The 18,264-nt window shown below is 40.0% G+C and overlaps 1 protein-coding gene across 4 annotated transcripts in view; it reads right to left on the reverse strand.

Annotated features, from left to right (window-relative positions):
- Nucleotides 1-18,264, reverse strand: part of agrn (agrin) — a 390,721-nt gene that overhangs the window by 66,623 nt on the left and 305,834 nt on the right. For all 4 annotated transcript variants that reach the window (XM_030138396.1, XM_030138397.1, XM_030138399.1 and 1 more), the window contains 6 exons: nucleotides 16,388-16,493; nucleotides 13,151-13,270; nucleotides 12,421-12,585; nucleotides 8,403-8,546; nucleotides 5,699-5,823; nucleotides 5,441-5,546 (listed from right to left, as the gene is read on the reverse strand). In XM_030138396.1, the coding sequence (XP_029994256.1) occupies nucleotides 5,441-5,546; nucleotides 5,699-5,823; nucleotides 8,403-8,546; nucleotides 12,421-12,585; nucleotides 13,151-13,270; nucleotides 16,388-16,493 (766 nt within the window). The remainder of the gene's footprint in view (nucleotides 1-5,440; nucleotides 5,547-5,698; nucleotides 5,824-8,402; nucleotides 8,547-12,420; nucleotides 12,586-13,150; nucleotides 13,271-16,387; nucleotides 16,494-18,264) is intronic.

Here is an 18,264-nt window from a genome sequence, read left to right on the forward strand (position 1 = left end):
CATGCTACCTTTGACAGGAGACAAAATAAGATGGGCCAAAATTAGTAAAATACTATATATAACACATACCAAGTCATCTTTAACTATTTTAATGTTAGAAATACTATATATAATGCTTTTAGGTACTTTACAATGGATGGGATGTCAGGAACCATTTTTGAAAAGGAAAAAAAATGAAAGTGCATCCATATGCAAAATGAATATGAAATATGCCAACAGATGACATACTGCATTCAGAGTTGTAGAGCGCTTGCAGATGAATAATGCTGCCTTGACAGGGTTAACATACTCCAGTTGGTGTCAGTGCATGCTGTGCAGTGTATTTGTGCGTTTGTGCATACACATACAGTATGGCACGTATTTGTGTGCACAATACACATGTTTGTGTGTTGCCCAAATGCTATGCCAATGCCTATGAATTATATATCCATATTCAAATGCTGCCCCCCAGTAGCATTGCTTTAATCACCAACAGCCAGTGCCTCCGGTGATGAATGATTGATAGAAATGGGGCAAAAAAGCCGGCTTTAACTCGGGCTTCAAAGACAGCACGCTGCTTGCTTGCAGAGAGCATGTGCATCCGTCAACGCCACCGCAAACACACTGCTGTTAACTAACGCACACAAGCACACACAAACAGCAAAGAAATCACTCCAAATGCGAGCAAAAGAGAGAAGCGGCTCTCTACAGAGAGACCATCATTACCAATGCAAAAAGCTCTAGTGCAAAAGGACAAACTGTCTGTGATAAAAGAATGATAAATAGGACAAAAACTCCTGAGGGGGAGAAGTGGGCTGGCAAAGAGATGCTACGTAAGTGAGCACTTCAGCCGAGGCAAGCAGGCGTAACAATACTGTCGTTTTTCCTTTATTTCCTTACGTCCCACGAGTATAAATGTGTGTTAGTGTGTGGGTGAAATGAACAGGAGATTTAAAAAAAAAAAAAACATACCGTAGATGTGCGCCTCATTAGGATTCTCCTAACATTATGTGTAGGACTTAATTACACTGTAATAATCACCTATTTGATCTGCAATTATTCACCGATGTGTGAAATGTGATACCTACTGAGACGGCAGAAAACCTGGGAGACACACTTGGTGTCAGCTTAAAGCTTTAGAGCTGTTTGTATTGAGACAGATTTGGAGTTGAGTGCACACAGTGCTGATGCTATCACCAAGAATGGTGGCTTGAACTTCCTTTCCTGTTGGCTACACCTGTCAGTCAGGTGCCAGGCTTAGCATTAGGAGGCTAGCACCCTGGGATGTGCTTAATGTGTGTTTGGGTGTGTGTACATCTTGAGCAGTGAGCTGCGTGACACGGGATAAGGTGTGGGAAAAAAAAAACTGACAGAGGAAAGAAGGGCTGACAGAACAGTGCGTTCAGCTGCTGCTTCCTTTAATCAGGTTTAACACTCCATTTGCCTTTTTTTTGCTTTGTTTCTTCTCAGTGGAGCAATGGACAGTAATGTCACCAAGTGGAAAGGGAAAAAAAATCATTGTCATCTTGCCTTGTCTCTGCTGTGTAGTTAGTGCTGAAAGGTGGTTATTATGATTGTTTGTGGAGTCAGTTGCGCTCAGTGAGGAGTAGGAGGAAACTGAATACAGGAGACCAGAGAAAAACACAAGGGAAACAAGAAAACAAGAGGGACATAAAGTTTAAAGAAAAGGGGTTTAAATCAGACTGAATAAACAGGTTAACAAAGCATACAGAGGGTATGTTGCAAGGCAAACAGTGGGAATGGAATGAGAAACTTGGAAACAACACAGGACACAGAGGAGAGAAAGGGAAGGCAACAGAACCCTGACTAACACGCAGGCGGAGGGCTTGCCGATGCCATATGCTGGCATTCGATGCCAATTTGCCGCAAACCTACAGGTGATGACACCATATGGGAGAGGCAGGTCAGTGCCAGCATCGTGGCCATTTTCCCCAGGCACCAGAATTTCACTCATTGCTCCAAATGCCCTCCTTACACAAGCTTTTGCAGTTTTTTCTTTTTTTTTTTCTTCTTTTTTTTTTTGCTCAGATATCACTTCATCTCTTTGCTGAGACAGAGCAAAGGAGTCAGAAAAATCTCCTCCCTCTACTCTGTGGCTGCTCGCTTGGAGACTTCAGAGAAAGCTGGCTAACATCACAGTTAGCTGCAAGTTCTTTGTCACAAGCAGAGAGATTTGATGGAGCTTCTTCTGTGAAGCTTTCTTGGTCTTCCCATTAGTGGTAAACTGAGCAGTCATACTCAGTGGTGTGGTAAAAACTTGCAACAGATCAATAATGTTGCAATATGATGTTAAAAGAAATCAATATTCAGTCATTTATATAAGCCTTAGGCCCTCTTGTCAAACCACATAGCAGCTCGGTGAGCATTAGCATGCCTCAGAGCTAGAGCTGGGCGTCTGGAAGCTCTGCATGTCAACAGCGGGAGTAGAGGGCGGGCAGGGCTGTAGTGTGGCGAGGGGTGGAGGCAGAGCAAATGCTAATTCGCACCCAGCCACACGTGAAATGAGCTCAAGATCTCACCCCCGAGCCGACAGCAGCGGCGGAGCAGCTACCCGCAGTGCGACCGCATCCGGGGGAAGAAATTAAAAGATCCTCTGTGACTGTCGGTGGGCCTGGTGCAATTGCCTGTCTGCTTGTCCCCCGAGGGTTCGAAAAGAGAAAGAAGACCCTGCGAGGTGTCTTCATGCCTTCTGTGAGCAGCACGTCTAGGTGAGGGATTACACACAACCCACAGCTCTATTGCCAAGCAACAGAGGAATGTGAAACCAGGCTGGATTTTGGCTCATTTTGCTGGTAACCCATGGCACTGAATTTGTAATTAGCAGATGTTCAGAGACTTATCAAAGCCTTGCCGATCTCTTGCTTAGCATATTTCTTTTATGTGTGTATACCTGAATGTGACACAAGCCTCCTATGGATATGACCTACTTTGGCTTTAACAAAGACTGTTCATGGAAGACGGACAGCAGTAATGTCTTCCTTCCTTCTCATTGGTCACTTCATCTGTGCCCAATGGGCGATGAGGTGAATGAACATTTTTCCACCCAAAAAATCTAAGACACCTGGCAGCGGCTCACATCCAGCCTCACACAGCTGGCAACCTTCTTCCCTGCGGCGTCTCTAGACCCCCTGTTGTGACGCAAGCTGGCACTCAACACGACAACTTCATTGTACATGAAAGCCGTGGCCTTGGTGCTAATCCCAGCAACTATTGCACTGATCCAAACAACGTCCATCAGCATGGGGACTTCGGGGCAGGACTGATGCTTTTCACTCATGTACACATGTTGTCTACATGAGTAAGCAGGGATGTGCTCCTGGTGGCACAAAGCTCTGAAGGGTCTGACACATTTCCAAACCAAAAGGAGTTGGAGATGAAGCTGAATCCCATTTGAGGAAAAATACAGAGGAATGTGTCATTCCCGTCTTGTGTAAGACTCAACCCTTGTTTTGTTGCTAGGGATGGGAATCAAAAGAACCGGTTCCCAGTAGCTCGATTCCTTGGAATGATTTGCCTGCCTGCTTAACAATTCTGCATACTGATTCCGCCTTCGTTGCGCATGCGCGTTGACGTCACACGTACGCTGCATTGTTTTGGTCAGAATGTACCCAACATGGCGTTGAGGCAGAAATGGACTAAAAAGACGACACCAGGTCCACTTGTAACACTTGCAAAGCTTCCATGTCTTCAAAAGGGTGGAATCCCTCCAATATGCTCAAACATTTGTCCACAGCATGTGATTCATTTACAGGAATATCACGTATTTAGTACGCTACTTAGCGAATGTAGCAGCAGAGTAAACGCCAGGCCCAGTTCTGGTTCTGGTGCAGGCAACAGATGTCGTACCCCCTCAAATACAAGTTTCCGAAGGTAGGGGGAAGGAAATGAGGCGCACAACAACGGGAGACAAGCCGAGCCGAGTCGAACTGGTTCAACGTAGTAGAAATGCAGCAATAGAGGAATTAGTAAAGTGTCTTAAGTTTCACTTTCACTGCATTTCCCTGCCCCCCCCCCCCCCCCCCCCCCCCGCACCAGGCCCAGCGTCATATGTTTTTATTACTTGTACATACTGTATATGTTATATTTTCTGTGCAGATACGGAAATATAAAAGACAGTTAATGCAAACACAGCCGTTTGTACTCTTTTATTCCCTCACCCAATGGGAATCGATAAGAGTAACGATAAGGAATTCGATCGATAAGCAAAATCGATAATGGAATCGGAATCATTAAATTCTTAACGATCCTTATTTGTTGCTTTCTTTTTTTTAAACACACATGAACTTGAATTTACTGTCACCTTGCATCCACAGCCAGAGGAGATGCACATGTACAACACTCTATTGTTCAAGTAGACAGGCAAACAGACTTAAGTATTCTGAATTATCACAAACAATCACCATCATAAGAGAAATCAGGGTAATATTTTCAAAGAAAAATTATGTTTTTACAATACATTTACAGAGAAAAGTACAGTTTAGTTGAATCCTTCAACACAACATACTTACAGGTTCTCAGCAACAGTTTACATAGTTAATATTAAAAAGCTGAATTGAACAGAAAATGCCAAAGTGTTACCAAAGATACAATAGGTGTACGAGACTCTCTTAAATAATACTTAACTGCACATCAGAAATATGTGTTTTGTTGGAAATTCAGCATTATAGTTTGAGAGAATATTGCTTTTCTTTGGAATTTTGAGAATATCTCACAAATGACGTTTCTTCTGAATATACCATGTTCATGTATTTAAGCTTTTTTGCTTATATTTACGACTTAAATTATTTTCAATACGTCAGAGAACTGTATTAACTTTAATACTGATATACCTCAGGACAACAAGTAGCATTCTTTTTTATTTATGCCTTTAAAAAAATTTTAGGCATAATTAGTTAGTTTTTGTCTCAAAAATTTACAACTTTAATACTTCGCTACACATCACAACAACAAGTATTTTTTTTCCCTCATAAATTTACTACTTTAATCTCAGAGAATATCCAAGTTTTTGTCTTGTAAATTTACAACTTTAATCAGAAATTCTGAGTTTTTCCCAGAACATTACAGCCCCTTTTATAGCTCTGTTGTTTTTTTTTTTCTACCACGGTCCTACAATGCTGTCATAAAATAGTGGAACTTGATATTATCATATTGATACTATGACAATCTCAATGCGTTTTTCATTAAAGAAAATATGTCTAATTGTTTGTATTTCTGATGGCATTGTTATCAAATGCAAGTACTTCCCTTTAGATACACAAAACTCAAGCTCAACTTGTATCCTGGCTGCCATGACAGAGACAGATAGAGGGATAGACAAAAAAACAGCAGGAGGGGGATAATTTGAGGCCTGCAGCACAGCTCATTATCTTTTGATCGGGGGCCTGACAACAGTTGGCCATCCGTGCGAAGCGTGATGCATGGAGGCTTTGACGGGGCTCACCTGTGCACTGTCCAAAGTGTTGCACTGTGATGTCCTTGTCCTGCCTGCAGGCGATGGTCCTCAGCTGGCACTGGTCGGCGTAGGTCACCCCATCGGAGCCACACACCTGCTCCACCGTGACAGAGATGGAGCAAGGGGAAGATGGGAACACATGTTAAGTCCCGCTAGGCCTCTCGAACACTCACAAACATTGCTGTTGCTGTGTAGAACAAACAAACGGCTTCTTTCCTGCAAGCAAACAGTTTGGGTAAAGCCCACCTTGGTTTTGTTTTTCTCGTCACAGTCCGGTGATGGGCACTCGCAGTTGGCTTGGCCATTCACCATTACACAAGTCGCTCCAAAATTGCATTCCAAGTCATCACATGAAGTTGGAGCCTCTGGACCTGTGAAAGAAACAAGTTTATTTTATTAAGCTCCACGACAACTGGAAGGAGAGTGCAGTGCTTTACATATATTAGCAGTAATGTGAGTTTTGCTTTCTGAATCCTAATTGTGGCAGCTCAGTGGAAATAGAAAGCTAAGTAAAAAGATAAATTCTCATGCATATGTAATGTTTCATTTTCAGAATAACAGAATTTTTTTTTGTATTTTTAGTAAAACTTAAACCGCCCTTAATTTTTTTTCTGTTGCTGCTGGATTGAAGCAGACTCTGTCTTTTATCATACTAAAGATTATGAAGAACCGGCAAGAGGTTCGGTTCTCTGTTTCACCAGTTTTTGTTCTCATCTTTAAAATAAAGTGTATACCTGCATGACTTGAGGAAGATCTGCAATGTGCATCAACATTGTTCTGTATTGTAATAACAATATGACTGGCAAAAAAAAAAAAAGATTCTCTCGATTAGCTATACAGAGAATATTCTAAGTAAAGAACATTGTCTAATATCAGTTTCATCCATCCATCCATTATCTTCCGCTTCTTCTAGGGCCGGGTCGCGGGGGTAACAGTCTAAGCAGGGATGCCCAGACTTCCTTCTCCCCAGACACCTCCACCAGCTCTTCCGGGGGGACCCCGAGGCGTTCCCAGGCCAGCCGAGAGACATAGTCTCTCCAGTGTAATATCAGTTTCAAACGTCCTTAAAAATGAGTTTTTACCCCCATTAATACAAACATTTGCACTTTCTCTACTTCCACTGGTGTGTACAAATAACTCAACAAACTTATCAAGGAGCCATGACACCTGAAATCCCCCTCCTAATTCGGTTTGAGAACTGAGTGCAGAACCAGTTCCAAAATGTCTGATTAACTGGAATATAAAGCCTGGAAGCACATCAGCTGTTAGCAAGAAACCAGAATGTGACACAAAGTTTAACATAGACGCACAATGTCAAACTAATGCAGCCATGCTACCACTGGAGACGGGATCTGACCTTGCATTCATCAGACTCAACGAAAATCCAAACAGTGGTGCTAATGTTAAAATTCTATGGAAACGTATTTGTTTGAACACAGAAAACTAGTTGGGAAGCAATAGCTGAACAGATAAACAATTGGACCTATAGGCAGAATTGACATTGACAAAAATGACTGATATTTTTCACCTATTTTAGTCTCTTTATCAAGTTCTTGAAAACGTCTACTGAGTTAATATATATATATAATAATAATAGCCACTGGCAACCAAAACCATCTACTGATCTAAAATATTTAATACCTATTGATCCACTAATCCTATCAATACATGTGCATAATTGGGGAAAAATGTAGTTTTTCTTCTTTTCATGGTCATCAGATATGACCCATTTGGACATTCAGAGGCTCCGTAGTGAACATGGAAACACTGTCATCTTCTGCAACATCGATTCACTAATAAAACCCTTGGAGTTTGATAAATGACAGTGGATGAGGACATTTGTTTTTTGTTCAGTTATTGATATCCTTGCAGAAAAAAATATTTTTTTCTTCAGTTTTCTATATTTTCATCTAATAATCTTTGAACTCTTTGAACTCTGAGCTTTTACAAACATCTACGTGGTCGTTAAATTAAATATCAGAAAAAATACATGACTTTCCCTGAAAAAAAATAAAAAAATACAGTGGATAATATTATATATAATAAATGGTGATAAATCACTTAGGAAAGGTTAACTAGAGAGAAAAATTAATTTGGGAACTGCCACAAAAGTAGCATTGGGTCTTTATGGGTTAATTCACAGGCCAGCTCAATGCATAATAAAAGTAGCTGTCATTGTTTTATCTTTCCGAGTTCTCCAAAGGAGCGATTGAAGTAGCTGCAGCCAGGGAGTCCACCAAGCACCCGCCGGGTCGTGAGTGTGGGGTTCTCTGCATTGTTGCAACATCACACAGGCTTAGATTATACCCCCTACCCCTAATGCCCCTCAGCTTCTACTGTCACGTGTTACCACCTTTCAGTGCCTTGTCTTTTTTTCCTGTCTGGTGGGGTGTGTGGCGGAGAGCTCCACCACTGCGCTGGGACTGCTGGCTTCATTAAGTGTTTGACTTCCAGTCGATATCTGATGTTGCATCTTAATCAAGGAGCTGCAGGACCCCACAGGAGGAACTAACCTTTCCTTCAGATGGCATTTTAGCTTGTGCAATCACTGGGGCTGTTTTCATTATTAATCTAAAAATCACTAATAAACTAATCAATAGTCCTTATGCAGTGGCATAAACATGCACATACAAGCAGTGTGAATCATCCTGAACGGGGTATGATGAAGGGGAAACAAAATATCAATGCAAAATACGTCACGCACATATAATTTGTTCTCTCAAGTATTTTGCTAATTGACATGGATTTAACAGCCTGCAGCCACTTTCTCCTAACACCAATAAATGAGACAGATGTGAAAAACAGACACCGACACAACTGGCTGCCATTAGGTTGATCTACACACTGGAATATAACTGACAGACTGATAAAGAGGAGCAGGGATGGTGTGGTCAAAAAAAAAAAAAAAAAAAAGTGCATTTGTTTGTCTTGTGCTGTTGACTCTTATTACCATTGTCACAGCCGCTCAGGCCCATCTTGCTTCCATCTGGACACACGTTGCACTTCATGCCCTTCATTCCAGTCTTGCAGGAGCACAGACCCGACATCTGCTCACAGTCGTCACGCACCGAACCGGTCGGGTCGCAGTTACAAGCTACCATGTAGAAGGAACAAAACAGAGAAAGAGGTCATTTTAATAATGCGTTTTGTTTATTTGAGTTATTTATGTCAAATGTGCCCTCTGGACCATATTAATCAATCTTCTTCATTAGCTGAACTTTATGAGTATGAGTAAGTTATTGTTGCAGCCTATACTAGTGTAATACATTGAACACAAAAAGCCAAATCATTCATTTATATTATTTGTATGTCAATAAATTGTTAACTAAAATGTCATTACCTTGACAGCCTTATTAGGGACAAAACAATGAGACAATATAGGGTATCATATGATATGCTAATAGGCTATATAATAAGCCCAATATGACGGGATAAATGCAACAATACATGCATTAAATATTTAAGTTAGGATATTACTTATGTAGTTGCAGTGTCTAATGTATGCATTTTTTCATATGCTCTGAATTCATTGTTCATTGTGATGGAGGAGTCTTATATGCCGCCTTCATAACTTTGTAACTTCTGAACTTGCATAAACATGATGAATCCCACTTACTTTGTTTCAAACAGAAGTGAAGTGTAACTGGTTTTGAAATTTTTTTTCCAAGTAATGAAAAACAGAATCATTTCATGAAACACTTTAGTTAAAATTACAGCCAATGATTTACAGATGATTCACATTATATATTCACAATACTTTATTAGTCCCAGAGAAAACTGTGTAATTCCTACAACAGATCCTCTTGCTAATTTTGATTGTTGGCATTTAACAACAAATGTGTTGTACAAGTGCTTGAGGCCTATTGTATCATACTATACATATATGTTAAAATAAAAACCAGAAGTCAATGACAAGCTGGTTTTGAGGTAAGCATGAAGAGGACAAAAACTGCTCCTCATTTAAAAGCCTCTGGTGCCTCTCATGTAATGTACGATGTACTCCAATGTACTCCATGTACTCAATGTACTCCATCCTGTGATAAAATCCAGCCATTTTCAACATCTGTTTTAGATCACTCACTTTAAGTGTTATTGTCTGACTTCAGTGACTGCAGGTGTATGTCTTATTTTTTTTTTCATTTGTAGCAACTTACAAGTGTGACAGGAAGACTTTTACATGATAAAAGCTCTGTTGGGCAATGAATAGCTTCTGCACATTGTGATTTTTTTTTTAACATTGTAAACGTGAGCAAATCAAAATGAGGTTTCATACTAAATACAACCAAGGAAAGGTCTGCCTCTAATAACAGCCTGGTCCCTTTTTGCAGCTGAGATTAATAGAGGCCCTTCACTAATGTATAATGATAGTTTTGTGCCATGACTTACTCTGTGATTCCCACTCATGGGTTTCATAGTGTATAAAGCACATTCAAGGCAACCCTAGCCCTTGAACCTTACATCAGATACATCTTTGTGTCAGAGTCAAGGGTTGCAGATAGTTCACCTCGCCTCAGGGGTTACCAAAGAGGAGGGAGGAAAGGAGGTGGAAGACGAGTATGCAACAGAAACACACGAAAACAACCCTAGGGAAGGACATCAACCCCATCATGTTGCCAGAATCGATGATGTGTTTTTTTGTTTTTTCCTCCACTCCTCTCCTGCTGAACCATGTATTGGCGTGCAGAGTGCTGTCTGCTCACTGTGGGTAGACCTTGTTAAGGTCAGGCCACGGGTAAAGCACCTGCACGCTTCCTGCTGTTGACTGAAGATGTTCTGTGACTTTGGGAGCGTATGTCCTAAGATCCCTCAGCGGCAGGATATGAACTGGTCACCATATTGCATTACACCAAGACAAACAAGAGGCCATGACCCTGGTCTTCAGCTGAATACAAATAGATACAGTTCAGTCAATCCAGTTTTGACAGAACAGGCGGAGACAGCAAGATTCCATTCTTCAGAAAAAAAAAAAAAAAAAGTCTGCAAATAAATGAGCAGCATCAGCTACCAGCTTCATTTGCCATTTTTTATTGCCTACATACACTTAATAATATTAGAAAGTAACACTCATAAAGGAGTTTGCTCCTCAGGCACAGCATTTATTTTGTAAAAGGTAAGTGAAAAATATAGTTTCTCACTCACCTCCAGCCATGAAAATATGGTTTTATTTGCCTCAATTTGACAATTGAAGGGAACTGCAATATCTTTTTCAAAGAACAATGCTTCTATTGTACTGAATAATCCACTGAAGACACCGCTGACTCTTTTCAGAGGGACTATTTCTTTGGTGGAGAGTTTTCAGGACTAAATACTTTGTGGACAAAACACTGCCGTTGGACCGTTTAAATGTATTTGTAAATGTAGTTTTCTACCTCCCCTGTATTGGATCTCTATTCTTCAGTCTTCGGTTTTATTTTGCATTGTGCCAGAAGCACATGTTGGCATTATATTAAATTTGATATTTTATAATTTTACAATACTGTTACATACTTGTATACCATTTGTTCTGTTCTTAATATTGCTCTCTCAGTCTCCTTTTTATTTATAATGGGGCCACAAGCAGGAAACAACATATGAATAAATTTCATCATACTTTGTTGGAACTCACTGATTTCTGGGATTCTATTTCAATGTTGTTTTCTTATTTTTATGCTTCTCTTAGGGAAATGAAAATTTCATGATGGGTCAAGTGGACTGTTATAAAGATAAGAAAAAAGATATAACTTAATTTGCCCTTGCTGGTTTTTGATTTTCCTGTATCGAGAGGGATTCATCATTTATACAAATGGGTAAGAGCAGACTTAGACAGTTAAGACGGTTTGGAATGTCTGGAGTTTGACTTCTCTTTATTTCTTATCTCTTAACAGAAAATGAAGAGAAAACATAAGAAAAATTGAACAGAATGAGGCCCATGAGGCCCTGTTTGTTCTACATCTATTCAAAGTGATGGATAGAGGGTGTTGCACTGTTTGCTGTAATTGTAAAAACCCCTGGGGCAAACGTGTAAGATTTGTGTGTGAACAAGTTGAAGACTGACTTGAGCGCAGTCAGATCTTAAAATGATGCCTTACTTCTCTTTGTCACATACACTTCTTTCAATAGTTTCTTCATCGATTGATAGAAATTAATTCAACGGTGACTGTACATTTAGTTTTGTTTTTGTTTCCCTAAACAATACTCGCCACAAAGTATTCCCGTCATTTCACCATGAGATTATTTTACTAACAAACCCTCTTTAAGTAAGTTTCTATCTTTGCAAAAGACAAGCTCTCCTTAGTAACACTTTACAACAACGATACATTAATTAACAGTAGTTAATGCAGTAATTAACTGATGTTAGTTACTAGTAACAGATGTGGTGCTAGATCCCACATTTGACTATAACCATTAATCAACACTTATTTCTAACTGTTAATTGATGTAAATAACATAAAGACCTTCCCTAACATGAACACAATGAATAAAGGATTACTATACACATTAGTTGACATTGATTAATTGATAGTTAATGCTTATCACTGCATTTTGACATGTTAGTTAAGGCCAATAATATGTGCATTTCTTACTGTCTTAACATTAAATAACATATTACCATATTTATTAATGATAGTTAATGCAAAAAATCTGTGCATTTCATACTTAATATTCATACCAATAATGAATGATTACGAGACAGTTTAGTTAATTTTTATTAACTGTTAATTAGTGCTTATGCATTAATAGATGATAAGCAATGTGTCCTTATTGCAAAGTGTAATCTTTTCTTCTTTTTACTGGTCATAGGTGGCCTTTTCCTTTCCAATATTCTTTCTTCTTACGTGTGAGTTTAGATTTACCCGTTAGATTATGGATTACTGTTTTTTGGTTTGCACACAGACATGAAGCCTACTGCTATATTTCAGTTGACTGAGGTTTTTCCTTATTTACCTACTGTGACTGCACCAGATCGAGATCTCAAAGTAATTCCTTACGTGTGCAGCCGCTCATGTTCTCTGTCACAATGCCCCGGAAGTTCCAGAAGCCCGGCTCGCAGCGGTCACATTTCTGTCCACCAACACCGGGTTTGCAGGAGCACTGACCGGTGGCTGGATCACATGTCCCCTTGTAGGACCCATAGGCATTACACTGACATGTGCCTGTGAAAAAAGGGCACCAAGACAATTTTTATTTCCATGACGATACATCGCTGGATTATCGTTTCCTAACTCTGAGAGAGCCTATCGTCATGTACCTTCAGTTCAGCAGTGCTTACACATCACTATAAGATTTATGCTGGGCTCAAATGTTAGGTAAGCCATATTCCACAAATAAAAAGCTGGATAAAGTGTGCTTAGGTGAGCTTCCTCCTGTACTAAATCTCTGTATATCCTTATTTCTATGCTTGCATTTTCTTTGCCCGCACTGTATCTTCTAGGTAAGAGCTTGAAGCAGCATTTTCTTCCCCATCTGTGTGCTATCATTCGTCAAGATCATCAGATGAAGAGATTTTTCTGTAGATACACAACAACATTATCATAATTATTCCTTGGATTAAGATGAAACGTTTGCAGCTCCGCAACTTTGGTTCTGTAATTGAAGTCAAGGACAGTAAGCTCCATATGCTGAAACAGCCTGATAGAATCTACAACTTTTTTTTCCTGCTGTTGCATGCGACAAACTCAGGACAGTCCTGGTGAGTGGTCAAACTAGGACAAGACTTACTGGGACATCCGGCCAGACCGACTCCCAGGGCAGCCGTCACGTTGTCGGAGCAGCAGCCGTACACGGAGAGACTGCAGTGCTGGGGGGCTGTCAGCTCAGGTGGAGACGTGGCTGAAATCGCTGATGAGGTGGGAACAGAAAGGAGGGTGGGGGGAGGGGAGAAAGACAGAGAGAGAAGAAGAACCCCAATATTTGAGTGATTATGTCGGGGCAAGGGGGGTGTTCAGCAGAGAGGAATTAGACAACACAATCTCCGAGCAACATGTAACTTTTTGCCAACAATGAGATTGGCTCGAGGGGCAGAGATGGAGAGGCTGGCAGCCAGCTTCAAGATAACAATTCTATTTGCTACTTCCTCTACAATGGCTCAAAATCATGGGGAAAATGATGCTATTACCTCGAGTGAAAACAAACAATGGCGTTGTTGGTGAATGTGCAGCAGCTGACATTTACCACCTACTAGGAGGCATGTTCTCTTCATTTGTTCTTGTCTAATATTATGGAATTGTGTTGCCGCCCCTGCAACCCCTTCGAAAAAAATATATTTAAAAAGTAAGGAAGGTACGCTACATAATGTGAAGGAATGTGCCAAGCATTTTGTGTCTCTGCCCAGTGTGTGTACAGCTCCTTTTTTTATGGACCCGACAGCCTTCAAACTAGTGTGACAGCTCTGAATACAGAAGTGCATTCCACAAAATAAAAACAAATGCATTCTCTAGACCTGGCACTTCTCCAGGTACTGGGACGAAACATCCACCAGAAGGAAAAAAAAAGGACGGGGGGTGTTTAATGGCCAAGGCAAAAATATCATTGTTTGAATTCTCCCCAGGAGTGAAAAGTAAAGTTGTAGAGATAGAAAGCACAAGTCTTTCCCTCCTTTTTTGTGTTTCTCTCTATTCCCCTCCCAGTTTTTTTTTTTTTTATCATTGTGTTGCTCATTTGGAGTTTGGAGGCTGGAGATAGAGGGGCCATAAATCACACTGTTACTGGTGTGGATATGAGCCTCAGCCTAATGGTGATGACTCGGCTCGCTCTTTTTCCAGTGCTTTCCCACTCCAGAGATGGGCTTTGGACACAGTTCATTTAACTTGCCACTTTCCAGCGCTCCGTTCAGCTATCTGTTCTGAGCCTATTAGGACAAGGAGAACTTTTAATTTCATATGTTCTTCCACCCTTCAAGGGTTTTTCCTCTTCAGTGGCCATTGTCCAGCACAATGCAGCTCACTGTGATGTGCAATATTAGCTGCACATTTCTAAGGTCTACTGCTGTGCTTTCTCAGCTGTGATGTCTTTTACTTTCCTGCAAGTGCAGATCTGCATGTGTTTGCTTGTGTACTAAACCAATACTTGGATTGGATTCCACTGAAATCCCTGACCCAGATTTGAGTTTGCAGACAGCTAGCAGAATGCTTTGAAATGTTATGAGAAGCAAACTTTAAAACATGCATGCAGGAGATGACACTGTTGACATCAGGAAATAGGTGAAGTCGGTCAATATCCATAACCTCTGAAAAACAAGGTGTCTAATGCAAGAATCAGTTCAATCTTAAAGTGTATGGATGAACAGAACTATTGTGGTATTCATTAATACTCATGGACTTCCCACTTGTTCTTATGTAAATGCCCAAGACACGTAACCCATAAGAAAAAACCTGACTTGTAGTTTGTGCTGTGAAATATCGATAGCAATGATGAAAAAGCAATATCTTTATTCACTTAATGGCCTAGAGAACCCACTGTTCCCAGTTCAGAACATTTCTTAAAATACATTAAGTTAAGCTAACTTTTCTGCAGAAGACAACAATAAGGGTACAGTTTAAAGATATTAACTGGTAGCTGTTAATAAATGTTTATTACTGCTTTAACTGTTACGTAATGTGATTCACTGAATGTAAATTGCAATCTTTTTTCTATTTCTGCTGCCCTGGGGTAGCATGTTCGCTACCTTTTTTCTTTTTCCCCTTTTGTCTGTGTTAAATTGCCGTAGTTTGCTATTTAGGTTTGCAAAGAGCACTTATGCCTGCTGATTTTATATAGGTTAATGGTGTGCTCCCTTTGCTAATTGCATCCAATTTAAGATGAAATGCAAAGCATTGACATACTCAGGCATGTACTTGGTGGTCAGAACACATTTCTCACAGGATTTTGTTATTTTCCTTGAATTACTTTGTACAAAAACACATAGGATAAAATAAGAAAATATTAAGGCACGATGCCCAAGGTGTCGATCATGGTCTTCTACTGAGGGCTGGGATGTTTTAATAAGTTTCAGGAGTTGAGGTCAAATGAAGTTTCTCCTTACATACCTAATGTGGAGTACGGTGAAATTCCCTAAGATCTGACTTTTTCCATTAGCCAATAGGAGAGGAGAGCCCACAGCTCTCATGCCCATAGAGGGCTCTTCAAAAAAGGATTGATTATCCATGGATGGTAGAAAAGCGTGACAGTCAGTGCCCAAGGAGGCCAGCTTAGGAGTGAGAAGAATCTGTGGGGATGTGTGTGAAAACACAGTGGCAGCTTCTTCTTTTCTCACTGACTCTTTTCCTTCTCTCTTTTAGACCCACGGGGAATCAAACAGGCTGGAATGATCACACGAAAATCCCCTAAGTGCCTTTTGCTTTGCTCCCCCGGCCTGCGCTAGCATCGGAGTGAAAGCTGTTCATTTAACATGGCCAAGGAGAGGACGGAGGCTAACCTTTACTGCTTAGCCACTGATCTGACAACTATTGGAGCTGATAAATGCCATTCATCTATGTGCAAAGTGAGGGTTTTTATATTAAAGCAAGTGGGACAAAGTGGTATCCAGGGGGATATGAGGCAAGCCTGTGAGCACAGGTTTAAATTGTCTGACTGTCTGTGCTGGAAAAGTGAATCATTATTCCTATCAGCTCAGTCCATTCATATGCCTGTGAGACAATTTTGTTCACCGTGTACACCAGCTAACCCCCAGAGGACCAGTCGCTTCCCAGAGATGAACAAGAACATTGCTGAAGAGTGTCAAGTGTGTTGAGTCAACTTTCCTCAAGCTGAATCACACATAAGATGTACATCATATTTAACCTTGGCCTTCTCTTTAACTGCTAATGGCTATAGTGGCCACTGCAGCGGAATTACAATAAGTTCCCATCAATGGATGAAATGAACAGAGAAATGAGATGTCAATGAGTGAGTCTTGGTGAGAATGTTTCAGCAGATGAACTCTAGATTCACTAACGTTGAATGGTATAATATACAGACCTGCACAGGGTCCCTGATTCTGAATCAGTAAGTGCTCTTGTTTCTCACATCTGGCCTTCTTCAGCTCACACTCATTGCCGTAGCTTTTCCCATCTGAACCACAAACCTGCAAAACAATTAGCCAAAAGTGAGTACTGTACAAAGCACAGTTGCATATTACGCTGTTTTCTAAATGTGAAAAGGTGTTCTTGAGCTTGACTACAGACTACATATAGCCATATATTAAATATGTTACCCACAAGACAACATTTATCATAATTATAATTGTAAATGCATGCATACATCTGCAGCACATATGAAGATATAAATTCATACCAGATATGAAATAACCATATATTATTCCATACATATTTCAAATGTAGACATTCAGTTTATGGAAATTGGACGGGATCACTATTGCCTTTTCAGCCAGGTATGACATTAGCATTTCAATTGATATTGAAAAGATGTGAACATGTTTTTATAGTGTGCTCACATGTTTACAGGAAAGCCATCTCTGTGGCAACTGCTCAAACCCTATGCATGTAAGGACAACATGCACTTGAAGGAGCTCCAGAAAAGGTTACAATGTGGGCATTCTCTCAAATGTCCTGTATTATTATCTTGGAATGAGTTCCCAAAATTGCCATCAATTGACATTTCACTGTTTTTTTTGTTCTTCCCTCTGTGGTCAATGGTCTTCAACATGTGGAATATGTCTGACTGAATCTCTATATTCTAGAGGTTTAAATTATAATGAAATCAAAAGTCCCAATCTTCACAGATTTTGCATCTCCAATTGTTCCACACAGAAACGTTTTGGAAAAAATTAAGAGACTTTTCCATATGTCCTGACTTGAATCCCATTGAAAACCTTTTAAATGTGATCGGTAGAATGATGCATGGTCACATTAAACAAAGACCAACAGCTTGCATAAAGCACCAACAGCAATGTGAAAAACGTGTTGAGAGTAAGCCAGGATGCATTGAAAACTGATGGAAAAATCTGAGTTATACCAACAAATACTGATTTCTAAACTCCTCCTGAGTTTTAACATTACAAATGGGTTATTCTTTGCATGACTCGAGGTCTATAAACAAATTCTCTAAATACTTCCATTAAAATTCGGGAGGAATGTTGCCAGTTGCTACTAAAATATACAAAACAAATCTTCCAATCCAATCCATTTTTATTTCTTAAGCACAAATTTAAACACAAAGGTTTCCAACGTGCTGTACAGTAAAAGAAACACAATAAAAACATAATAAGAAGATAAAATACTAAGATAAAAACACAATGAAACATGATGAACTAGAAAAGCCCTCAGGGAGCACAGACCTTCACCAAGGTAGGTCAGTTCCCCACCCCCCGATCACCACCAAAATTTAATTGTTTGTTCCTTGTGCCAGTATCAATATTTCCTGAAAATTTTATTAAATACCACCACCCACCCCACCCCACCCCATCACCACCTAAATTTAATCATTTGTTCCTTGCGCCAGCATCTACATTTCCTGGAAATTTCTATAACTTTTTGAATTATCTTGCTAACAGACAGACAGACAGACAAACCCCGGTGATAACATAACCGTCGCCGTTGCTTTGTGGAGGTAATAATAAAAAAATAAATAAATGAATAAATAAACAGACTGTCCACCCCAGATAAAATATTCATGCACATAAAAGTAACAACCTACGCGGTGTGAAAAGCCAAAGAAAAGAGGTGGGTTTTAAGAAGAGTTTTAAAATTAGACAGTGAGGAGGCCTTTCTAATGTGTGTGTGTAATCTTAAACAAAACCTAAAAATAGAAAAGTTTCCTATGTGTTATTTAGCATTTTGACAAATCAGTACCATTAAAAGTCAAACAGTGACAGCTATTGGTAGTTAAAAGTAAAT

The sequence above is a fragment of the Sphaeramia orbicularis genome, chromosome 7, assembly GCF_902148855.1.
Source record: "Sphaeramia orbicularis chromosome 7, fSphaOr1.1, whole genome shotgun sequence".
In the NCBI taxonomy this organism is placed as follows: Eukaryota; Metazoa; Chordata; class Actinopteri; order Kurtiformes; family Apogonidae; genus Sphaeramia; species Sphaeramia orbicularis.